Source organism: Loxodonta africana, chromosome 10 (genome assembly GCF_030014295.1).
Source record: "Loxodonta africana isolate mLoxAfr1 chromosome 10, mLoxAfr1.hap2, whole genome shotgun sequence".
Taxonomy (NCBI): domain Eukaryota; kingdom Metazoa; phylum Chordata; class Mammalia; order Proboscidea; family Elephantidae; genus Loxodonta; species Loxodonta africana.
This window is the reverse complement of record NC_087351.1, coordinates 14,184,284-14,210,730: the sequence shown is the minus strand read 5'-3', so window position 1 is coordinate 14,210,730 and position 26,447 is coordinate 14,184,284. Positions and strand designations below refer to the sequence as shown.

At 42.1% G+C, this 26,447-nt stretch overlaps 1 protein-coding gene across 1 annotated transcript in view; it reads left to right on the top strand.

Moving 5' to 3' along the window:
• Positions 1-2,118: 2,118 nt before the first annotated feature.
• The window catches only part of RTF1 (RTF1 homolog, Paf1/RNA polymerase II complex component), a 69,592-nt gene continuing 45,263 nt past the window's right edge, over positions 2,119-26,447 (top strand). Inside the window, exons 1-2 of the mRNA XM_003418668.4 lie at positions 2,119-2,316; positions 14,758-14,868. Coding sequence (XP_003418716.1) covers positions 2,119-2,316; positions 14,758-14,868 — 309 coding nt within the window. The remainder of the gene's footprint in view (positions 2,317-14,757; positions 14,869-26,447) is intronic.

Here is a 26,447-nt window from a genome sequence, read left to right as displayed (position 1 = left end):
ACTCGATGGCAATGGGTTTTTGCTTTTTGTTTTTTTTGTGTGTGTGTCAAATAATTTGCAGATCTGTTTTAAACCATCAAACCACATTACTCAGAAGCTGCCTAACAGAGCATTGAAATGGCCTGTTGAAGGCACAGCTGAAGCACAAATTCAGAGGCACTACTTTATGAGGCTAGGATGCCAGTTTCAGGGTGCAGTATACACCTTGAATCAAAGATCTTTTTATGATGCTTTGTCCCCAGTAGTGAGAATACATGGGACTGGTTCGTAAGGGGTAGAAGCAGGAGTGGCCTCACTTATCATCACTCCCAATGACCCACTTAGGACATTTGTGCTTCCTGCCCCACAACTTTGGGCTCTGCAAGATTAAAGTGCTCCCCAAAGGAGGAAGACCTCCACAAGGGAACACAGCAAGGATCCTATTGAACTTTAAGCTACAGCTGTCACTTGGGCACTTTGGTCCCTCCTGTATAGGCAAGAAAAGGAGTCACCATCTCAGCAGGAGAAACTGATCCTGATCAGAAAGAAGACTGGGCTGCCATTACACAGTGGAAGCAGGGCGGAAGGTTTTTGGTACCTAGGTGATCCACTTGGACACATTTTGGTACTCTCTTACCAACTTGTGACAATGAATGGACAAGCGCAGCAACTCTGGCCTGGAAAGGGCACGGTGACCAGAGGTCAGATCTCTCCAGGGTGATCATCTGTCACACCACCAGGTAAGATACTGAGATAACTGACCTTTTTATCAACTGTACTCAACATGTATAAAACTGAACTCATTCCCTACACACATCAGACCTCCAAACCTTCTCCTCTCCTATGTTATGTTGACTAAGGGCCCACTAGCCACGCACTTCCTAAACCAGAATCTGAGCCTTATCTGGGGACCTAGCACTCGCTTATCCCTGCCCCAACTAATCTCTAAGTCCTGGGGGTTCTACCTTCCAAATTATTAAGAATCTGCTCACTTCTCTCCATTCCCATTGCTTCTTCTCTAGTTCAGGACACCATCATCTCTTGCCAAAATGATACCAACAGCCCACGTGGCCTCCCTACCCTGAGTTTCACTCCCTTCTAATGCATTCTCCATACTGCGGCCAGAGTAATCTTTTAAAAACACAAATCTAATCATGTCTTTCTTCGGTTTAAAATCTTTCAGTATTTAAGTTCGAATTCTTAAATGTTGTTCATCAGGCTCTGAAAGATGTGGCCGCTGCGTCCCTCCTCCGCCGTCATCTCTCACCTCATCCCCACACACCATACTCTTTGCACCCACCATAATGAACTTTCAGCTCCCTCAACCCAACATTCTGTATGATCACTGGGCCTTTGCCCCTGCTGTTCTCTGTGCCTGGAACAGCCTTCCCCCCCACTCTCTGGGCTAACTCAGGTGCATCCTCCGGGCCCCAGATCACCTGTCACTTGCACAGCCCTGGCAGGCTCCATCCCTCAATGGGTGTCTGACACTTAAAAGGCTGGAGATGAGTGAGCCTGCTCAGAGTGGACTCAGATTCTTTGTTTTTTTGTTTAATTGTGTTTTAAGTGAAAGTTTACAAATCAAGTCAGTCTGTCATACAAAAACTTATACACGCCTCGCTAACTTATAGACGCTCTCCCCCTAACAAGACAGCACACCCCTCCTCTCCACCCTGTATTCCCCGTGTCCATTCAGCCAGCTCCTGTCCCCCCTGCCTTCTCGTCTCCCCTCCAGGCAGCAGCTGCCCACAGAGTCTCACGTGTCTACCTGAGCCAAGACGCACACGCCTCACCAGCATCATTTTCTATTCTATAGTCCAGTCCAATCCCTGTCTGAAGAGCTGGCTTCAGGAGTGGTTCCTGTCTTGGGCTAACAGAGGGTCCAGGGGCCATGCCCTCTGCGGACCTCGGAGGCTCCAGCCCTCGCCAAGTGGGGAGGCCGCCGAGCTTCCACTCGGCTACAGCGACACGCCCAAGTCCGCCAGAGGCCGACGTTACGCAAGCGACGGCCGCCCTCCGCCCAGAGCCAAGTCCGCGTGCGGCCCCGCCTCCCACGCTGCGTCGGGGGCGGGATGGGGCGGGGCGCCGGCGAACGGCGTGTTACGAAGTGGGCGGAGCCAGGGGCGGAGCGGAGCGCGCATGCGCGGTCGCCTTTGTGTAGGTCGAGCGGCGACGGCGGCGGCGGCAGTGGCGGTCCCACTGGCAGGCGGGCTAGAGGGGAGTCCGGGCGGCGTCCGGCGTGAGAGCCGGGGGACCACCATGGTAAAGAAGCGGAAAGGTCGGGTAGTGATCGACTCGGACACGGAGGACAGCGGCAGCGACGAGAACCTGGATCAGGTGAGGACAGGCCGCGGAGGCGCGGGGCTGGCGGGCGGGAGGGCTGAGTCGGGGCCACGGGGGCCAGGAGCTGGCCGGGCCCGGGGCCTCCCGACCCGAGCGCCCAGCCCGGCCCGCGCCCTGCCCGCCGCTGCCGCCCCCTTCCTGTGTTCCCCCCAGCGCCGGGGCCCTCGGCGTCCGGCCCGGGCCTGGACACGGAGCCCCGAGGACTTGGCGCCTTGGGCGGGGAGGCGGGGCAGAGACCGGGCTGCTGGGCCTTGGGCTCGGGCGAATGAAGGGGGCCGTGATCCGCTGGGGCCCGGCCGGGGCGGCGTGCTGCGGGCCGGGCGATCCGAGCCCGGAGACATAGGAAGTATCGCCCGCCAACCCAGGAGACTGGGAGGTTTTGGAGGAGGTGCAAGGGTGGGGCGGTCAGCGTTGGGGGGAGGGGGCGAGAAGGTGTGGACTCTGGAAGATGAAGTTTTTCCGACAAGGGGGTGCAGACGGAGAGGAGGGACGCTTGTAAATGTTCCGGGGAACCTCTGCCATGCTTGACGAGGAAGACTTAGCTGTGGGCGCGAGTCTCTTTAGCGACTAGGGTCGTTTGTGGTTGAGAAGGGTTCCCGTTAGGATGTCAGACTGGAGAAAACTCTGGGGCGGAGGAAAGAGGGCAGATACTGTCAAAAGTGGAGAACTGTGTAGGGTGGTGTGGAGGGGCTGTGGCAGAAGCCTCTCGATCCTTGTCATGCAGCATCCCCAGAATTCTTTCTGACTTTAAGATTGTGCAGGAAGCATTGAAAGTAACTTTTGGCCTCAGTGTCTTAGGGTTGCTAGACCTGCCTGTATTTTCTAGAAAACACTGTAGGGAGGAAGCTGTCCTTTGTCGCCCTACTCTAGTGATAACGGGAGGTACGAATAGGATTTTCCATCATGTTTTATAAGCAATGATATAAAGAAAGAATATGCAAGAAGGTAATCCCATAAACCAACCATTGCCATCGAGTCGATTCCGACTCATAGCGACCCTATAGGACAGGGTAGAATTGCCCCATAGAGTTTCCAAGGACCGCCTGGCGGATTCAAACTGCCGACCTTTTGGTTAGCAGCCGTAGCATTAACCACTACGGCACCAGGGTTTCCAAGAAGGTAATAGCTTTATAAATTGAGTAGAGAGATTACTGAACTTGGTGTCTACAAATTTGAGTTCTAGGCTGGGCAGTGCTACTTTCTAGGTAAGTGTCTTTGGCTTTAACAAATCAGGATATAACACCAGCTTTGTCTATCCTGATTGGGCTGTTGAAAGAATCGAGTGTAAGAATCATCGTGGGTACAAACATTTGCAAACTATAAAGTTTCCCTGTAAATGTCTTCTTGGACATCCTTTGTATTAGGCCAGGTACCTCAGGACTAAAACATTAAGGAATTGAAAGAGAGGACTTTGTAAGGAAGAAGGACTGGAGAGATGTTGAAGAAAATAAGGCAGTTTTGAAAAGAGTGGTAGGGAGGTGGGGAAGTAATGGGGCCTGTGGAGAACTATCAGAGGGATAGAAACTTTGTTTTGGGATAGCAACCGAAAGGGTAAATTGAAAGCGTTCTCATTGAAAGCCTCCAGATACTTAACAAAAATATTAAAACTATAGCCTTGACTGTAAAAGTTCAGTTGATAGATAATTCTAGACTGGCAGTTAGGAGGATTAGAATCTATTTTTACTATTTTCTCCTCATCTAGAATGGTAATAAGAACATCAGCTACCATTTACATAGTGCCTAGGATGAACTAGACACCCTAGTTAAGTCCTTTATTTATATTATCAAGTTCTTAAGTTATAATGAAGTTGGTATTATTTTCCCCATTTTACAGATGAGGAAAAGGGGGACTGAAAAAGTTAAGTAAACTTTCACAGCTTCATACAACTAGAAAGTAGTGGAGTTGATATTTGAACCTAAATCTGTACTACTACTACAAGGCCTTTACTCCTCCTGCTGTATGGCCTCAATCTGTTGATATTCTAATTTTTCATATTACAAAATGAGAATAATTTGTCCTGGCCATTTTCCAGGTTGCTAGAATTCATGTTTACCAAGTACACTGAGTAGTTTAGAGGAAATTGGTACATCAGCCTAAAAGGTTATTAAGGGGTCTTCCTTGGTAAAGCACTCTCAAGACATCTGTTCTAACGATGAATGAACTAAGCTGCAAATTATCCTGTCCTTAGTCGTTCTCCACAGAATTCTGGTGAATGAAATAAGTTGAGAGCTTCCTTTTGTGGTAGAGATTTGCCTGATCCACAAAGAGCTTTTCCAAGTGGGAACTGGAGGGGATTGCAGCTTTAAATCCAACTCTAAATATCTGTTTGTAAAAATAAACTAGCATGAAATTTGTAAGTAATACCTAATGCATTTTAGCAGCATTTTCAACTTTAACCACTCATTGGCAGTCTTGTAATCAGGTGGGAACCAGATCAAGATTCCCTCTGCACATCCTAACAGAGACACCGAAAAAAAAAAAAAAAAAAAAAACCAGAGACACCAGTACCTTCTAACTATCTGTTCAGCACCATGTCAGGCCCTCAGGGGAATCAAAGACGAAGATCTCTGCCCTCTGGAAGATTTCTCCAGAGGCCTTCAGCAGAAATTCACAGTCAGCTAGGCTTAGGGGTCTTTAGGAATACTCAGAACAAAATTAATGCCTTTGGGATCTTTCCTGACCAAGATGCCTTGGTCTGCTTCTGTCTAGTTCTGGATCTTCATTGGAAATGAAAGATCAGCTTTGCTGTCTTACAAGAAGATACAAACTGTGGCAAATCTCTGAGTGTTTAGTGTGTGAGTGGAGCATAGTTACTAAGAATATACTTTGTCTCTGGGTTTTCCAGATGGAAATCTAAGCCATTATGTCAGAAATATTACCTCAACATAGTCCTTACTGAAAGTGATACAGGTGAACCTTCTAGGGATTTTTTTTTTCCCCTTGTGGTAGGCTGAGGACCCCCTGTGTCAGAAGGTGCCTGGGCAGGAGGTTCTACAGGCTTCCATCCCACATCTACTGAATCTGACCCGCTGGGGATAGAGCCTTGGACTCTGCGTTTTTTGTTTTCCTAAATTTTATTTATTTTGTTGTTGAGAATATGCACAACAAAACATCCACCAATTTGATAGTTTCTACATCTACAATTTAGTGACATTGATTATATTCTTCAAGTTGTGCATCCATTCTCACCTTCCTTTTCTGAGCTGTTCTTTATTAACATAAACTCACTGCCCTGTAAGGTTCCTATCTAATCTTTCAAGTTGCTGTTGTCAATTTGATCCCGTATAGATAGTTCTTAAAAGAGCATAGTGCTCAAGGCAGACCTTTTTTACTAGTTAAGCAAAATGATTGCTTGGTTTTAAGATGATTTCAGAGTGTATTTTTTGGTTTACAGTTTAAAGATTATCTCAGGGCAATAGTTTCAGGGGTTCATCTACCCCACCTGGCTCCAGAAAGTCTAGAGTCCATGAGAATTTGGAATTCTGTTCTGCATTTTCCACCTTTTGATCAGGATTCTTCTATGGAGTCTTTGATCAAAATGTTCAGTAATGGTAGCCGGGCACCATCTAGTTCTTCTGGTCTCACGGCAAAGGAGGCAGTTTTCTGTGGAGGCAATTAGCTACACATTCCATGTCTTCCTTATATACCTGACTGTCCTTCCTCTGTTTCCCCAGGTGAATAGAGACCAATTGTGCATTGGATGGCTGCTCGCAAGCTTTTAAGACCCCAGACTCTATGCAGTAAACCAGGAGTTAGAACAGAAGCACTGAACATGTTATTAGGCCAGTTAACTGGGCTGTCCCATGAAACCATGCCCCTAAATCTCCAAACCAAGGAACCAAATCCCATGAGGTGTTTGCTTGTACATAAGCAGCCTCAGCAGCTACTTTTTTTTTTTTGTCATTGTAGTAAATATTTATCACACAACTTTTGCCAATTCAACTCTTTACAAGTGTAAAACTTATTGACAGCAATTACAATAGTCAGCTGTACAACCTATTCTTATGAGATTTTTCCATCACCATTAACCCCCTTTTTTCCTCTCCCTCCCGCCTCTGGTAACCACTAATAAACTTTGATCTCTATACATTTGCCTTTTCTTGTCTTCTTATATAAGTGAGGTCATCAATATTTGTCCTTTTGTGATTGGTATATCTTGCTCAGCATGTCTTCAAGCTCCATCCATACTGCACCATATGTCAAGACTTTATTTCTCCTGCTGAGTGAGTAGCATTCCATTGTATGTATGTATGTACCACATTTTGTTTATCTGTTGATGGGCATTTAGGTTGTTTTCACCTTTTGGCTGTTGTAAATAGTGCTGCAGTGAACATTGGTGTACAAGTTTCTCTTTGAGTCTCTGCTTTCAAGTCTTTTGGGTATATACCTAGGAGTGGAATAGCTGGGTCATATAGTAGTTCTGGAAACCCTGGTGGTGTAGTGGTTAAGGGTTCGGCTGCTAACCAAAAGGTTGGCAGTTGGAATCTGCCCAGGTGCTCCTTGGAAACCCTGTAGAGCAATTCTACTCTCTTAGAGGGTCGCTATGAGTCAGAATCGATGGCAATGGTATGGTAGTTATAGATATAGTTTTTTGGTGTTTTGTTGTTGTTGAGAGGGTACACAGCAAAATATATACCAATTCAATAGTTTTTATGTTACAATTTAGTGACATTGATTACATTCTTAGAGTTGTGCAACCGTTCTCACCTGGACTCTGCATTTTTAACAGGTACAGCCCAGGTAATAGGTAATTATTTGTTAATTATTGAGACCACTATCCATATACAAGCTAATTTGTTAGTAGGACACTAAGTAGTTTGGGGAGAAATAGCTTCCTGTCCCAGCTGTATTGCACTCAAGTTAAGGACACAGGTGTAATCTAAGGAACTGGACAGGGATGTTTAAGTGACAAGGCTGCTGGTTCTTCTAAATCCCTGAAGCTATTTGAATTGTTGGGATGCTTTTTAGAGGCCTCCTCCCCAACCATCCCCCCCCTCCCCCCGCCCCGCACTTCTTGATGGGAAAGGGAATGTAGTAACTGAAGCAGAGTAGTTTGAAATTTGTTCTCAATTTCAGAGGTTTTTGAAAGTCAGACCTTAGCTTCAGAACTTGAATTTCCTTTTAACTTGTGGCCTGATAGTGATCCTATTCCTATGTTGGCCACACTCTTTTTTCAGCCTTTTTTAACAGTAAATCATAAAGATACTTACCATTTATTTCTACTGGAAAAAAAAAGCAATGGATGTTGAGGCAAACCTCTAGACCTTTTACCTCATGTAACAGCATTGATGTAATGTCTGTACTCTTTACAGAATAATATTTATGCAGTGGGTCTTATAAAAAGCATCCAGGATATGAAATTAAAGTTCTCGTTTCAGATCAGTACAACTGAGAATTTGTTTATAAAATGTTTACCATGCCGTTCTAAAAAGGTAAAATAAGATTGAACTGTATGCACATTAAAACCAAAACCAAACCCATTGGCATCTAGTCAATTCTGACTCATAGCGACCCTCTAGGACAGAGCAGGACTGACCCATAGGGTTTCCAAGGAGCAGCTGGTGGATTCGAACTGCCGACCTTTTGGTTAGCTGCCATAGCTCTTAACCACCAGGGCTGTATGCACACTAAAAACAAAACAAAAACCCATTGCCGTCGAGCTGATTCCAACTTAGAGAGACCCTGTAGGACAGAGTAGGACTGCCCCATAGGGTTTCCAAGGAGCAGCTGGTGGATTCGAACTGCTGACTTTTTGGTTAGCAGCGGTAGCACTTAACCACTATGCCACCAGGGTTCCCATATGCATGCTAAGATGTTTTATTTCATAATTTTTTTTTAATTCAAAATGGTGGTTATGTTATGTACTGTTTTTTCTCTGCTCGTCCAACTTGAAGTAGCAATAATTAAATTTGTCTTTGAGAGAATAAGCCCCCTAAGTATTTGCTAGGAGTTATCTTTAAACATTACATGTAAAAGATATCATTGTTATAAAATATCCTTCCATGAACCTTCTGTGTAAACGTTTGAGTGCATAAAATTTGTGTTTCTCCTTAACATATTTGCCTTCACATTATTTATAGGCAGAGTTGCAAGTTCAGGATGAATTTGTGAGAAGTGTCAATGTTAACTTGTGAAGTTTTTAATTTGTATCTTAATGTTGCAGTTAGCTAGATGTAACTCATTTGTTCATTTCTCTTGGCTTTTTTTTTTTTTTTTTAAGAAATATTGCAGGAATAGGTTGAGTCCTCATGGGAGCTTTGACAGAGAGGCTTTTAGGAAAAATACAAAGCCCATCTTGAGACCTGTGTTCTGTTGGTGTACTTATTGCTCTTTATAGACTCAAAGTTCCCCAAGGGCAGGGATTTTTTTTTTCAACAAATGTATCAGGCAGTACTAGGCTCTAGGGCTATGGGAGAACAAAATAGAAGTAGTCACCACCTTCAGGGAGATTACAGCCTCACAAGAGAGAAAGGAGCACTGCTCAGAGTCATTCCCTACAATTGTGGTGCAGGCTGTGAAGGGAGAGCAAGGATACTGTGAGAGCATGACCATGGATGGTAGGTATCCTAGCCGGGTGGGAGGGGCAGTTAAAGGGGGCCCTGCAGTATGTGGTGGAGAGAAGGATATTACCCCAAAGGAGGGAAGAATGCTGGGTAGTCGTGGTTGAGGAACCAGCATGCACAAAAGCACTGAGACAGGAAGCTCAGTGTGACTAGGGTGTAACTAGTCAGGGAGAGAATGGTACAAATAAAGCTGTAGAGGTAGACACTATTTTGACCCTTGGAGGATGGAAAGTCGGTTTAGTGTATCACAACCAGCATTAAAAATAAAACTAAGATTGAATTGATTAGAAAACATCAGGTGTGTCCTAAATATTGTTTTGTGAAATGTGTGTTTCACATACATGTGTGTATGTGCATACTGGCTTATAAGGTATAGCTTATCTTACTGTGTGTTGAGGTTTTTTTAAAAAAAAGTTTTACAGCGACCGACCAAGTCATGTTGGCAACGTTAAGGACTTTGGACTGTATCCTGAGGGTGATGAAAAGCCTTTGAAGAACTTTAAGCTGGAAGAATGTTTGATTTGCCTCTGCTCTGCACACCCAGGCTGCTATGTGGAACACAGTCTGGGGTGGGACACCAGGTAGGAGGCAGATGGAGGAGTCCAGGGGAGAGATGGTGGACAATATAGTTTCACTAGAATGGAAGCTCTGGGAGGGCAAGGATAGGTGTTCACCGTGGTATCAGTGGTACTTAGGACAGTACCTGGCATGTGACATGCTCTCCATCAGTATTTGTTGAATAGTGACTGGCTTGGCCTGGTGTGGTCATTATGGAGATGACAGAAAGTGGAATATGCTGACAATATAGACCTGAGAGGGTTTGATGATTGATTGTTGAGGTGAGGAAGAGCAAGAGGAGGCATGAGGCCTGGGAACTCAGCAGGAGGATCAAGTGTAGGAGCGAAGATCGGGAGTTCTGTCTAGGATGTGTGGAGTTTAAAGCATCTGTGAGATATTATCCAAGTGGAAACATCCGGTAGGGAGTTGAATATAATGCTTGCCTAACACATACTAGGCATTTAATAAATCTTTGTTGCATAAGCAAATACCACTTGGCATATCCACGGTGGAAAGTTTTCTAACCTGGTTACAGTGAGATTACCTACGGATAAAGGACACTGTCGATTTGAGGATTGTTGCTCCAGTCCCTCTACTGGAATACTTAGACCCCTTCCTTGGGAGTAGAAGTGTACATTAGTTAGACAGTGTATTAGAAGGGAGCTAAGGAAGAATAAAGAAAGTAGTAGAATCTTTTTTTTTTTTTTAACTTTCATGTAGCTTTAATTTTGAGTGGATTGAAAACTGATTTTATTTTGTACATTTCTGTAACATTGTGGGCATTTTTACAACTCAATATTTTTTATCTACAATTATAATTAATTTGCTAGAAATTTGAGGGGAAAGTTGCCGCTTTTGGTGCTAGTCACGCCTGTAATCGTACTTGCTTGTTGAGACAGTTGCAACAATACAGAAGTACCTCCCTCTCACAAACATACATACAGACTGTGACTCCCTGTCTTACCCCTGAAAAGTGACCAGTGTCCACTGTTTGAATCGTGGTCCTCTGCTGACAGTTCTGATGTCAAAGGAGAAACAGGATGTTAATCTCCAACGTCTGTGAATTATAACGCTTTTAGCAGCAAGTCTTGTCTTTTGTACTTCCAAAGGATCTCATGTCCTGCTTCCATCTCTGCTGCTCCTTGCCTTGTCCAGGCCACCATCCGCTCTGATGAGACTCTGCTACGATGCTTTCCCACTCCTCTCTGCACTTTCATCCTGGCCCCTCCAGCCTCTATTCATCTCTCAGCTAAAGTGCTGTCTTAAAACTCTCAGTGGGTTGGATTACTCCCCTGCTTAAAACCATTTGGTCGCTTCCTGCTGCCTTTAAGTAAAAGCCATGCTCTGGACTCTGCTTTGTAAACCTTGGCATAATCTGGTTTCTTCTTACCTCGAACCCCACCTCGTTCCATTCTGCCCCCTTGCCTGTTAAGCTCTAGTCACACTGGTCCTCCTTTACTTCTTTGTCTAAGTGAAGCTGTTGCCAGCTCCAGGGCCTTAGCTATTCCATCTAGAGGCCTCTGCCCAGAAAACTGCCCCCCTTTTCCTCCCCCAGAGTTTCTAGTTTTGGCCAAAATTCCATCACCTCAGAGAAGCCTCGGCTGATCACTCTGTTGTGGGTGGGTTTCCCGTTCCCGTCATCCACTTCTTCCTTAGCTCTTATCATTAGATGTGATTATTTGTTTCTTTCCTTGTTTATTGCCTGTCTCTCTCATTTGATTCTAAATTCCTTGAGGTCAAGGACCATTCGTCTTTTCTTCACTACTGTCTACACAGGGCTGGTAGTAGTGTGACCAACCGTCCTGTTTGCCTGGAACTGAGGGGTTTCCCGGAATGCAGGACTTTCAGTTTTAATATCACGACAGTCATGAGCAAAGCAGAATGGTTGGTCACCCTGGCGAGTAGTAACTAGTTACATTATATTTGTGGAATGAATAAGTGAAGAAGAGCTCAATGTGCTAATTGGCTGTAAAGCCTCTGGTATTTATGCATATCGGCTTTTATTCACCTTTTCTGGGCTGCAGAATCTGTATCCCACTTTGATGTGATCACGGGAGGTTTCATTAAAGAGATGAGATTTAATTTCTTTTAAATAAGGAGCAACTGAGTTGTTTTGTTACAGGTTGATCCAGACATAACAAAAAAGTACACCATTTGTGAATGGTGGGGTGGGGAGAATTAAAGTTTCTGAGTCTTCACATATCAGCCATGGATTAGAATTCTTACGTTAACCAACATAATTCTATCAGGATCTCATTGTTGGTGGTCTAATTTAATGTGGCTCTTAGGCAACGTTAATGAAGCTGCTGTAGAAGCCAGACGCAGCACCTGCGCAGCCATACCTGTAGCGTGTGGACGCTGACTGTTACTTTTAGCAGATCTTTAGCTCAGCTTAAGCTTGCTACACCATGCTGGCACCCCACACTGCGCGGTTCCCCTTGAGCAATGTCCAGGTAATAGGGAAGGATTTCACTGGATGAGATGCAATGCAGGGGCGGTGGTGAGAGAGAACCACTGGACACACAGAATGCTGCCTCAGTCAGTGTGGTGCAGTAAGGCGGGCTGGCAGGAGAGAGCTTTGGTCGGACCTACCCCTGTGCATCAATCAGTTTTAGATTGGCTTTCTTGAATACATGATGTTGGATGGATCGACCCCTGCAAGTAACAAATCTGATGGTCTCTTCATGTGTGCAGTGTTGGAAAGAGCTTTTGGTTGCACGTTGGTTTCTTCAGTTATACTTACAAGGCCTCAATAGGGTGTAAAGGACTTAATTATAAAAAGCAGCTTTGCTGTGAATTCCCCCAGTCAACTTCTGTACAGTTACCAAGTTGTGGAAACAGTATCCTTCACACTGTTAAGGTCTTTGCTGTCTCCGTTTATTGTTGTTGTAGTGGTGGTGTGTGCCGATTCCGACTCATAGTGACCCTATAGGACAGAGTAGAACTGCCCCATAGGGTTTCCAAGGAGTGGCTGGTGGATTTGAACCGCTGACCTTTTGGTTAGGAGCTCAGCTCTGAACCACTAAGCCACCAGGGCTCCAGTATTGTTATTAAGTAACAGTAGCTAACGTAGCAGGTGAAGAGCAGGGACTGTGCTTATCAGATGCAATTGTTTGTTGATGAAGGAGAGCCCTTTGTTAGGCTTCTGTAGTGGAACTTCTTTAATAAGAAGACCATACCAACAACATTTTGGTCACAGTAACTTTTAACAGGCATCAACTCCATATAATAGTTAATGTTTCAGGGAAACTGATTTGATTGACAGCCTGTCCAAACCCCTGTTATAATGGATTGGTATTAAAACAAGCACGTTAATGCGTTTGTGAATCTTGAGAGGTCAGGAAAGAGATTACTCACCAGAAGTCTTTCTAAACTTTATAAATTTGCATTTTTGTGGGGGGGAAAAAGGTACTAGTAAAGAAAAAAAGGCCATAAACAAATTACCATACCATCCAGCAAACCCCCTTGTATGAATTTACCCAGGTGAAATAGAAACTGTGTTTACTCAGACATCTTCATGTGAGTGTATAATTGTCCAAAACTGGAAAAAGCTCACTTGTCTTTGTCCTGGTAAATGGATAACTGAACTGTGGTACATCTGTAGTATGTAGCAATAAAAAGAAATAAATTGCCGATGTAGGGATGAATTATGCTTAGTGAAAGACACCAGACTCTAAAGGCTACATACTGTACCATTCCACTTATATGACATTCTACAATAGGCAAAACTAGAAGGACGGAAAACAGGTCTGTGATTGCCAGGGGCTGGTCGGAGAGGTATGGGGAGCAGAAGGGAGTGGGGAGGGGGGAATGGTGGAGCTGTTCCGTATCTTGATGGCGGTAGTGGTTAAACAACTGTGTGTTTTTGTCAAATTCATAGAACTGTATGTTAAAAAGGGTAAATTTGACTGTATAGAAATTATACCTCAATTTTTTAAATGGTCATACCACTCAAATATTGCAGTAATTTGTGTCTTGGTGTGAAAGAGTGGAATGTTCTGTGACCTTTAGCCTTTCCAGGAAGTTGGCGTGCTGGCTGTCTCTAATGCAATGAGAAGGGTTGCATTTCCTGACTGCTCATGAGGAAGAGAGAGTGTCAGCTCCTAACCTGAGAAGGTCGTTTTCTTATTCTGGCCAAAGAAGGCATACTCCTAAAATAGAAAGAGACTAGAAGAAAATTGATGCTTTGTAGCAGTCTAGTATTTTAAAATCTGTTTGATACTTGACCTGTAACTGCACAGCACCATCATCATCAAGGGGTAATACTACTACTATTTATTAGCTATGTTTTCTCCCGTTTTTGGCAGACAGACACAGTGTTTTAGACTATTAAACCAGGCAGAATTGGGAGGCAGGGTACTAACTGCCCAGGTTGAATCCTGACTCTGCCTGGTACTGGCTGTATTACTTTGGGTGAGTTACTTAACTCTCTTGTGCCTCAACTTCTGTATCTTTAAATAGGGATAACAATACCTACCTTTAAAGGTTATTGTGAAGATTAAACATCAGATGCTTAGCAGAGTACCTGGCATCTAGTAAGTACACTGTGATTGTTATTAGCAGAGAGCAAGAAACAGAGCCAAGTGGAGTTGGAGACAAGGAAAGGGGGGAGGAAACTATGACAGGGCGAATCCTAGTTGTAGTCATGGTTCTTTGCTTAATGGAGCCCCCGACACCACCGCTCCCGTCTCACTTAAATCACCAGGACAAGGCAGAGGTGTGAATGGGAGTACCAGAGTTGTCAGTTAGGATTCTGATGTTGTGGCCAGCACACCTACTTGTTGTTGTACCCGGGATTAAATGCCGGAAATATCCAAATCTTCTTTTCCTAGTTTAAGCATTCAAAATATAAAGTGACCTTGGAAAGCCGCAGTTTGTCAGTGAAGTCAGCTTATTCGGAACAGCCTGCAGATGCTCATTTTTCCATGAATATACCAAGGAGAATGTTCAGAGTCCTAGTAGGATACCAGTTAGGATAGTTGTCCTCATCAGTCCCTGAGAATCAGTACTCTTGTAGTTGAGAGAAAAAATGGTGACGGATTGGGGGTAACCTCCAGTTCAGTTTGCCAGTCACTTTTCCATTGTAGACGTACATTTCCCTGAAGAGGGAGAGGTAGGATTTAGAAAACATTTCTTTAGCAGCTGGGAATACTGACTGCCAGCCCGTTCCACATGATAAAGGTTCCCATGATGATGCCCTTTGGCTGAGAGCACAGAGATGTAAAAGAGATCTAGGCAGAGTGAATACTTTATTATTCTTGGATATTCTTTCTCTGTCGAACATAGTTCATGTGACTATTTCTACCCTGTTAGGAGCTCTTGTCCCTGGCAAAACGGAAGCGCAGTGACTCTGAGGAGAAGGAACCACCCGTGAGTCAGCCTGCAGCCTCCTCAGACTCCGAGACATCTGACAGTGATGATGAGGTGGGTATGGACGGGCTCGGCCCGTGGGACGGACAGGTATTTAAGGGTCTCTGAGGTGGTGACTCCCGAAGGTTTCTTTCCTCAAACTGAGACCTATAGCTGAGAACATGTTAGAAAAAGAAAATTGTCTAAGGAAAGCTCTTAAATTGTCGTGTTGATTCTATATTGTTCCTTCAGTTACCTAGTGAGTGCCTCTGCATGACATTCAGGGCTGTTTTTTAATCTCTTGTTACCAGCCGTGTTGCTAAGGAAGGTGTACAACTTGTTAGTCATCATTTTTTTTAAGTCATTTGTTAATCCCACTTTCACGTTAGAAAAGAAATTCTATCAAGAATGCCATGTTCTTTAGTGAGACAGGAAGCTTTCCATGTGACTACTGAGTTGTCATCCTTCAGAATGATGGTGTTAACTTTAAAGGGGCAAAATCTGACGGGTGTCTGAACTAAGGTGACTTTCCTAAGCCTTTTCACCAACAAAGCAAGGCCCTAAAAGATCCAGAACCTTAATGGAAAAAAGGGATAAGGGAAAAGATGTTGGAAACACTTCTGGATGTTTTTCATTTGATTCAGAATACTTTTTTCCTCTTTCTAGCTTCTTAGAGAGAGACCGGATATAACCTTTATGGTTCTTACGCTGTAGTCTAAGAAAATATTTTTGAAGAGTGTACTTATTTTTCTTTTTAATTCCACTAAGTAAACAATGTTTATGATAGTGAAGTTTAATTAACATCTTCAGCGGTATTTCCCAGCACCCTTCATCTGCAGTACAGAGTGACTGCATCTGATGGTCTGTGGTGGTGGTCTGTGAATCTCAAGGCATTTAATAGACTGAAGATTGCGTTCCACAGCAAGAGGCGATGAATATGTCTGTTTTATTCTTTTGTTTCTTTTAAATGGCGGAACCTTAATTCCCTCAAATTGGTAAAATAACGCAGTCTGTTAGAAAAGCAGTGGGGCATGTGAAGCCATTTGGTTTTTTTTTTTTTTAATCACATAGGCAATAAAAGAAAATCTTAAAATAATTCCCTCTCCCACTATTCCTACATCAACTACTTTTATTTTTCATGTTTTAGCAGTCAGCTTCTGCTGTTGTTTTTTCCCCAGTACTCTATTTAAAGTTTGAATTGTGTTGTCAGTAGAATATGCTGTATGATGTTTATGGCCTAAGCAGTTTCTTAAGCAAAAGTATCCTTTGAAGTATTCCGTTCTTCATATTCTTATCGTTGGGTCAGAGTCCTAAATATGTAGTTAGTCTCAGGAATTTCTTTCATCCTCAGTAGCTGCTTCTACCAGGAGGGTAAAGTCACCTTTACAGCATTAGAGGAGCCTGAAACTTGTGCTAGAGTGGATCCAGCATCTGTAGAACCTTTATAGCTTAGGGTTCCCTTTGTCACTTAGAAGAGTACCCAACTTTCTGTACACTTCATGGAGAAAAAGCTAACCCTGTCCAGTGGGGAATGAGACTTTGAGTGACTTCCACTTATAAGGTTCTTAACTTCTGCTGCTGCCTCCAGGCCCTAGCCCCCATACCTACAGGCTTATTACAGCTCTGCTCCAGTCTCCCCACATCCCACTCCTCTGGGAATGAAAACCAGACCAGTTGCCATTGAACTGATTCAGACTTAAGGTGATCTCATGTGTGTCAGAGTAGAACTGTGCGTCTTAGGATTTTCAATGGCTAAATTTTTGGAAGTAGATTGCCAGGCCTTTCTTCCAAAGCACCACTGGGTAGACTTGAACCTCCAACCTTTTGGTTAGCAGCTGAGTGCCTTAACTATTTGCACCACCCAAGGACTCCCTTCTGAGAATGAATGCCACTCTCTATATCATGGCCATTCTGAAAGGTGCCTGTTCTTTGGTCTGGATCATCACTGTTTGGCCCAGGCTACTAGCTTAACACAGAGCACCTCAAAATTGGAACAAATATCTCATTATTTTGGACAATTAAAAAATAACTATTAAAACCCCTTTAAAAAATCCTACCAACCACTAGCATTTAGTGGTGTTCCTGTGGATTCATATTTATGGCTGCCATGGAGAGATGTTAGGCTGGGTAGGGAACTTCTGAGAGACTCTTACCCATTACCGGTTGCCGTTGAGTTGAGTGCAACTTATAGCAACCCTATAGGACAGAGTTGAACTGCCCCATAGGGATTCTGAGGCTGTAAATCTTTGTGGAAGCAGACTGCCACATCTTTATCCCACGGAGTAGCTGTCGGTTCATACTGACAACTTTTTGGTTAGCAGCCAAGTACTTAACTGCTGCACCACCAGGGCTCCCTGAGAGACCCAGGGGATATAAAATTTCAGACAAAAGCGTACACTTTTCTTTCCACTCTTAATGAATATTTGTACATCTCTCCATGTAAAAACCACATACTGAAGTAATTTGCTGTGTCTTCTCGTTTCTGCCATGGCTTTTGTATCTTTGTTATCTACAAAAAACTTTTTAGTATTTGGTTGTTAAAGAGGCAGTTCGCAGACAGATGACACCTGCTTGTACCAGAGGCTGCTCTGGAGTTTTTTCAAATATACCTCCCAACCCTTCTCTCTTCCCTCCCCCTTTGAAGTTCATTGTCAATAGTGAGCCATCAATACAGGTGGAAAGAGGTATGTTGACCCCTGAGATTTGCTAGAACAGGAAATTGGTCAAGAGCAACTGAGTTGAAAGATTAATAGGTGATTTATTATAAGGAGAGATGTGTGCATTGATTTTGGAGCAACAAGATATCTAGCTAATTGATAATCTTGGGGAAAAATAGAGAGAAGTTATGCAGGCTTCCTATACAGAAAAAAGTGGGTACACTGGACAGTAAGTATAAGATCCAGTTAGGGAGAAAATAAGTAGATGTTTCATGTATACTATCTTTGTGGGGGGCAGGGAAATTAAGTATAATAAACGAGTATATTGTGTGTATTTTTTTTTTTAATTGTTGTGCTTTAGATGAAAGTTTACAGAGCAAATTGGTTACTCATGCAAAAATTTATACACATAGTAGCCCTAATACTTGGCATAAACAGTATACAAAACATTACTAACAATGCAGAAGAGAAACTAGATAAGTGGGAGCTCCTAAAAATCAAACACCTATGCTCATCCAAAGACTTTACCAAAAGAGTAAAAAGATTACCTACAGACTGGGAAAAGTTTTTAGCTATGACATTTCCAGTCAGCACCTGATCTTTAATATCTACATGATACTGCAAAAACTTAACTAGAAAAAGACGAATAACCCAATTTAAAAATGGGCAAAGGTTATGAACAGGCACTTCACTAAAGAAGACATTCAGGTAGCTAACAAATACATGAGGAAATGCTCACGATCATTAGCCATTACAGAAATGCAAATCAAAACTACAATGAGATTTCATTCTCACTCCAACAAGGCTGGCATTAATCCAAAAAACACAAAATAGTAAATGTTGGAGAGGTTGTGGAGAGACTGGAACACTTAGACACAGTTGGTGGGAATGTAAAATGGTACAGCCACTTTGGAAATCAATTTGCCGCTTCCTTAAAAAATTAGAAATAGAACTACCATACGATCCAGCAATCCCACTCCTTGGACTATATCCTAGAGAAATAAGAGCCTTTACACGAACAGATATATGCACACCCATGTTCACTGCAGCACTGTTTACAATAGCAAAAAGATGGAAGCAACTAAGGTGCCCATCCATGGATGAATGGATAAATAAATTATGGTATATTCACACAATGGAATACTACACATCGATAAAAACAATCATGAATCTGTGAAACATTTCATAACATGGAGGAACCTGGAAGGCATTATGCTGAGTGAAATTAGTCAGTTGCAAAAGGACAAATATTGTATAAGACCACTTGAGAAATAGTTTAAACAGAGAAGAAAATATATTCTTTGATGGTTATGAGAGGAGGGAGGGAGAGAAGGAGAGGGGTATTCGCTAAATTAGATGTAGATAAGTATTTTAGGTGAAGGGAAAGACAACACCCAATACAGGAGAGGTCAGCACAACTGGAGTAAACCAAAAGCAAAGAAGTTTCCTGAATAAACTGATCACTTCGAAGGCCGGCATAGCAGGGGTTTGAGGACCATGGTTTTGAGGGACATCTCAGTCAATTGGCATAATAAAATCTATTAAGAAAACATTCTGCATCCCACTTGGGAGAGTGGTGTCTGGGGTCTTAAGTGCTAGCAAGTGGCCATCTAAGATGCATCAGTTGGTCTCAACCCACCTGGAGCAAAGGAGAATGAAGAACACCGAAAAGACACAAGGTAATTATGAGCCCAAGAGACAGAAAGGGCCACATAAACCAGAGACTACATCATCCTGAGACCAGGAGAAATAGATGGTGCCCAGCTATAACCGATGACTGCGCTGATAGGGAACACAGCAGAGAACCCCTGAGTGAGCAGGAGAGCAGTGGGATGCAGACCCCAAATTCTCGTAAAAAGCCCAGACTAAATGGTCTGACTGAGACTATAAGCACCCTGGTGGTCATGGCCCCCAGACCTTCTGTAAGCCCGAGACAGGAGCAACTCCCAAAGCCAATACTTCAGACAGGGATTGGACTGGACAATGGGATAGAAAATGATACTGGTGAAGAATGAGCTTCTTGGACCAAGTAGACACATGAGACTATGTTGGCATCTCCTGTCTGGAGGGGAGATGAGAGGGCACAGGGGGTCAGAAGCTGGCCAAATGGACAGTACAAGAGAGAATGGAGGGAAGGAGTATGCTGTCTCGTTAAAAAAAAAAAAAATTTTTTTTTCATTAGGGGGAGAGTAATTAGGAGTATACAGCAAAGTGTATGTATATAGGTTTTTACATGAGAGACTGACTTGATTTGCAAACTTTCACTTAAAGCACAAAAAAAAAAAAATTTATGCACAGATTGTTCTGTGACATTGGTCGCAATCTCTGCAATGTGTCAGCGCTCTCCGCCTTTCTATTCTGGGTTTCCCGTTTCCTTTTGTACAGTTTTTCTGTCCCTTCCTGCCTTCTTGTCTTTGCTTTTTGGCAGGTGTTGCCCATTTGGTCTATGTATACTTGATTGATCTAAGAAACACATTTCTCACGTGTGTTATTTTTTGTTTTATAGGCCTGTCTAATCTCTGGCTGAAAGGTGACCTTCAGGAGTACTTCACTTCTGAGTTAGAAGGGTGTCCGAGGGCCATAGTCTTGGGGGTTCCTCCAGTCTCTGTCAGACCAGTAAGTCTGGTCTTTTTTGTGAATTTGAATTTTGTTCTATATGTTTTTCTTGCTCTGTCTGGGACCCTCTAATGTGATCTCTGTCAGAGTGGACAGTGGTGGTGGTCGAGCACCATCTAGTTTTTCTATGCTCAGGCTGGTGGAGGCTGTGGTACATGTAGTCCCTCTGTCTTTTGGACTAATATTTTCCTCGTGTCTTTGGTTTTCTTCTCTTTTCCTCCTGACTGGATGAAACCAATAAGTTTATTTTAGATGACCACTCAAAAGCTTTTAACACCCCAGATGCAACTCACCAAAGTAGTATACAGAACATTTTCTTTATGAATTGTGTTATGCCCTCAGCCCTAGCAACGTGGTCACTCAAGGTGGTTGGATGTATCTATGACTGTGCCCCACTTTGGTGTCTATTATATATATGAATATATGTGCTGTATGTACAAACATCCACAGCCTAACGAATATATGTACATGGATATACTCCTATCCACCCTCCTCCCCCTGTTCAGCATACGTATCTGCCTGTAAGTTATTGTTTGTTTTAACGGTTGTTGTAGGGTCATATATGCTATAGTATTTACTGTGGTTGCCTTTTTTTTTTTCTTTCCCTTTGTGTTCCTCTAAGTGTCTTCCTTTGCCTTGGTCAAGTTGTGCTGACTTCCCCTATATTGTGTATTGTCTTTCACCAAAGTTAATACTTGTCTACTATCTAGTTAGTGATTTCCCCTCCCCTCCCTCGTAACCATCAAAGATTGTTTCTTTCTCTGTAGAAAACCTTGAGTTTTTATAATAATGGTCTCATAAAAATATTTGTTCTTTTGCGATTGACTTATTTCACTCAGCATAATGACCTCCAGACTCATCTGTGTTGTGAGGTATTTCACGGATTCATCGTTGTTCTTTATCATTACGTAGTATTCCATTGTGCGTATGTACCATAACTTGTTTATCCATTTATCTGTTGATGAGCACTTAGATTGTTTCCATCTTTTTGCTATTGTGAATAATGCTGCAGTGAACATGGGTGTGCATATGTCTTATATTCCTAGGAGTGAGATTGCTGGATTATATGGTACTTCAGTTTCTAGCTTTGTAAGGAGGCAGCATATCATTTTCCATAGTGCTTGTACCATTTTGCATTCCCACCAGCAGTGCTAGAGTTCAGATCTCCCTACAAGCTTGCCAGCATTTGTTGTTTTCTGAATTTTTGATCAGTGCCATTCTGGCAGGGGTGAGTTGGTATCTCTTCATGGTTTTGATTTGCAGCTCTCCATAGAGTCACTGTGAATCAGAATCAACTGGATGGCAATGGGTTTAATGGCTAATAATCATGAGCATCTTTTCACGTATTTGTTGGTCCCATGAACGTCTTCTTTGGTGAAGTGTCTGTTATGTCCTTTTCCCATTTTGTGATTGCATTGCTTGTCTTTTTATTGCTGAGTTGTTTACGTTTTCTGTATATTTTAGAGATTAACCTTCATTAGATGTGTTGTTGCTAAAGATTTTTTTCCCAGTCTGTAGGTTTTCTTTTTACTCTCTTGGAAAAAATCTTTCGGTTAGCATACGTGTTTAGTTTTTAGGAGATCCCAGATATCTAGTTTATCTTCTGGAGTTTGTACATTTTTAGTTATGCTTGGTATTCTATTTATGCCATAAATTAGGGCCCCTAGCATTGTCCCTGTTTTCTTTCATGAACTTTTAGGTTTTACATTTAGGTCCTTGATCCATTTTGAGTTAGTTTTTGTGTATGGTGTGAGGTAGGGATCCTGTTTCATTTTTCTGCAAATGGATATCCAGTTTTGCCAGCACAATTTGTTAAAGAGACTTTCTCTTCCCCATTTAATGGACTTTGACCCTTTGTCAAAGATCCGGTGTCCATAGGTAGATGGATTTATTTCTGGGTTCTCAGTTCTGTTCCATTGGTCTGTGTATCTGTCACTGTACAAGTACCAAGCTGTTTTGACTACCATAGTTGAATAGTAGGTTCTGAGATTGGGAAGGGTGAGGCCTCCTACTTTGTTCTTCTTTTTCAGTAATGTTTTACTTATCTGGGACCTCTTTCCTTTCCATATAAAGTTGATGATTAGTTTTTCCATCTCATTAAAGAATGTTGTTGAAATTTGGATCAGGATTGAATTTTATCTACAGGTTGCTTAGGGTAATATTGACATTTTCACAATGTTAAGCCTTTCTGTCCATGAGCTTGGTGTGTTTCTCCATTTATGAAGGTCTCTTTTGGTTTTTTGAGGTAGTGTATTTTCAATTTTCTTTGTATAAGTCTTTTACATCCCTAGTTAGGTTTATTCCTAAATATTTTATCTTTTGAGGGTCTATTGTAAATGGTGTTGTTTTCCTGATTTCCTTTTCAGAGTTCTCTTTGTTAGTGTAGAGGAGTCCAGCTGATTTTTGTATGTTGATCTTGTACCCTGCCACTTGACTGAATCCTTCTATCAGGTCCAGTAACTTTCTTGTGGATTCTGTGGAATTTTCTGTACATAGGATCATATCATCTGAGAATAGGGATAGATTTAGTTCTTCATTACCAATTTGGATGCCCTTTATTTTTTTCTCATCTTAACTGCTATAGCTAGGATTTCCAGTACATTGTAAGAGTGGTGATAAAGGGCATCCTTATCTGGTTCCCGCTCTCAGGGGGAATGCTTTCAGTCTCACTCCATGGAAAATAATGTTGGCTGTTGGTTTTGCATATATACCCATAATTATGTTGAGGAATTTCCCTTCTATTCCTATTTTGCAGAGAGTTTTTATCAGGAATGGGTGTTACCAAAACCAAACCAAACGCATTGCCCTTGAGTCGATTCTGACTGATAGCAACCCTATAGGATAGAGTAGAACTGCTCCATACTATTTCTAAGGAGTGACAGCAAGATTTGAACTGCCAGCCTTTTTGGTTAGAAGTTGAATGCTTAATCCCTGAGTCACCAGGTCTTCTCATGAGGGATATTGGCTTATAATTTTCTTTTATTTTTTGTGGTGTCTTTGCCTGGCTTTGGTATCAGGGTTATGCAGCTGCATAGAATGAAATCGGAATTATTCCTTCCTTTTCTGTGTTCTGGAATAGTTTGAGGTAGTAATAATGTCAACTCTTCTCTGAATGTTTGGTAGAGTTGCCCAGTGAAACCATCTAGGCCAGGGCTTTTTTTGTGTGTGTGTGTGTGTGGTGGTTTTTTTCTGTTCTTTTCAGTTTCTTCTTTTCTAATTTGTCTGTTCAGATTTTCTACCTTAATTTGTATTAGTTTAGGTGGGTAGAGTGTTTCTGGGGATTTGTACATTTCGTCTAGGTTTTCAAATTTGTCAGAGTATAATTTTTCATAGTATTCTGTTATGATCGTTCCCCCCCCCGCCCCGAGTTGGTTCTTTTGTCCATCTCGTTTTTTATTTGCGTTATTTGCATCTTCTCCTTTTTTTTCTTTCGTCAGTTTGTCTCGTGGTTTGTTGATTTTATTGACCCTTTCAAAGAACTAGCTTCCAGTCTTGTTGATTGTTTCAATTTTTCTGTTCCATGTATTTCTGCTCTAATCTTTATTATTTCCTTTCTTCTGGCAGCTATGGGCTTCTCTTGTTGCTCTTTTTCTGTTTGTCTGAGTGGTAGGGTTAATGTACTGATTTTGGCCCTTTCTTTTTTGATGTGTGTGTTTATTGCTATAAATTGACCTCTGAGCACTGCTTTTGCTGTGTCTCAAAGGTTTTGGTATGTTGTATTTTCAGTCTCTTTTGGTTCTAGGAATTTTTTTAGTTTCATTTTTAATTTCTTCTATTACCCAGTGGTCTTTAAGCGTGGTGTTCAGCTTCCAAGTATTTGAATTTTTTCCTTGTTCTACCTTTATTGATTTCTAATTTTGTAGCATTGTGATATGAGAAGATGTTTTGTATTTCTATATTTTTTTAATTTATTGAGGCTTGCTTTGTGGCCTAGGATGTTGTCTATTCTAGAGAATGATCCATGTGCACTAGAGAAGAATGTGTACTACACTACTCTTGGGTGGGGTGCTCTCTACATGTCTGTGAGGTCAAGTTGGTAGATTGTGTCATTTAGATCTTCTGTATTTTTGTTGCGCTTCTTTCTAGTTGAAGAAACTGGTATGTTAAAATCTCCTACTATTGTTGTAGAACTATTTCTCCTTTCATTTGCTTTAGGGTTTGTTTTATGTATTTTGGAGCTCAGTCATTGAGTGTATAGATGTTTTTTATGGTTATGTCCTCTTGGTGGATTGATCCCTTAATCGTTGTATAATGTCCTTCCTTGTGTCTTATCAAGGAGTTTGATTTAAAGTCTATTTTATTAGAGCTTACTATTGCCACTCCTGCTCCTTTTTGGTTACTGTTCACTTGATATATATTTTTCATCCTTTGATTTTTAACCTCTCTACGTCTTTGTGTCTAAGGTGTGTCTCTTTACCGGTACATTTAACCAGTTTACATTCAGTGTGATTATCAATTAGTAAAAATTTACGGCTGTCATTTTGTTTTGCTTTTTTTGTGTGTGTGGTGTTGCTAGTTTCTTTGTTCTGCTTAATTTTTTGTGCTAAGTTCTTTTTGTTTGTGGATTATCTTTTTATTTCCTTTATTTTTGTTGATTTTGAATTTACTGAGTCTTTTTGATAATCTTTATTTTGGTGGAGAGATTTGTTAAATTTTTTTGTAGTTACTGTGAGTTTTACCCTTATCATCCTATGTTTAAAACAGTTTGTTATTTTTAGATATCACCTTGACTTCTCTATAACCATACTGTTCATTCCTCCTTTTTGTTTTGAAGTTGTCATCGATTTCAGCTTGGCATCTCTGGATCCCTGTTTTCAGTTCTATTGCTTTATTTTACTTTTGAGATTTCTCAGTCTGGGTTGGCATCTTGGTGATGCCATCATGTGGCTTGTTTTCAGGTTGTTGACTGCTGTTGTTGGTTCTCTATCTGAAGGACTCCCTTTAATATTTCTTGTAAGGATGTTCTGGTTTTTACAACTTCCCTTAATTTTTGTTCATCTCGGAATGGCCTAATTGGACCATCGTGTTTGAGAATGAATTTTTCTGGGTATGTGATCCTTGATTGGTAATTCTTTTCTTTCACAGTTTTATATATGTCATCCCATTGCTTTCTTGCCTGCATGGTCTCTGCCAGAAATCAAGGCTTAATCTTATTGGAGTCCCTTTGTAGGTGATATTTTGTTTTTCCTGAGCTGCTCTCAGAATTCTTTCTTTATCTTTGGGCTTGGAAAGATTGATTATGATATGTCTTGTTGACTTTCTTTTGGGGTCTGTCCTGTATGGGGTTCATTGAGCTTCTTGGGTGGAGACCTTCTTGTCTTTCATGATATTGGGGAAGTTTTCTTCCTGCAAATCTTCAGAAATTCCTTCTGTGACACCCCCCCCCTTTTTTTTTTTTTGGTCTCCTCTTGTTCTGGGATTCCCATCACACATAAATTATTCCTCTTCATAGAGTCCCACAAAGCTCTCAGGCTTTCTTCATTTTTTTTTTTTTTTCCATTCTTTTTTGATTGTTCCTCAAACAAATTGGTATCAAGGGATTTTTCTATTTTGCTAATTCTTTCTCCCACTTTCTATGTCCTTCCATTGAGTTGTGTATTTCTGATATTTTATTGTTAATCTTCTTGATTTCTAGTTGCTGTTTTTATATGATTTCTAATTATCCTTTTAATTTGTCATTTTGTCCTTGTATTGTTCTCCTGAATTTTTCTAGGATTTTGTCTGTAATTTTCCTTGATCTCTTTGAGGATCCTATATATAACCAAACCCAGTGCCATCGAGTCGATTCCGACTCATAGCGACCCTATAGGACAGAGTAGAACTGCCCCATAGAGTTTCCAAGGAGTGCCTGGCGGATTTGAACTGCCGACCCTTTGGTTAGCAGCCGTAGCACTTAACCACTACGCCACCAGGGTTTCCCTCCTATGTATAAGCCTTTTGAATTCCTTAACAAGCAGTTCCCTTACCATCTCTCCCTCAGGAGGTTGATCTGCCTTTTTATTTTGGTCATTTGGTTGAGCCATCTTGTCGTATTTCTTTATATGTTTTGATATTGTCTGCTGTCTCCGAGGCATGAAGGTGTTGTTTTATTTACGGTTTTGTTTTTTTTGATTTATCAGTGCAGGCGAGTCAGGTGCCTTCAGTGAGCACTTGTCTGGCAGCATGGGCATCCACTTCCTGTCCACAGTTGGGTGGGGCAGTGGTGGGCAGGCCGAGCCCTCATCACTGTTCACTGTGTGTGTGAGGTCGCTGAGGGCATCCTGGGCAGGCGCTGTCCCACAGTATGGGAATCCTCACAGTCACTCATGAGGTGGGCAGGTGACAGGCCAGGAGCAAGGTGGGTGTTCAGGGGGGCAATGAGGCACTCCCTCCATTGGGGGA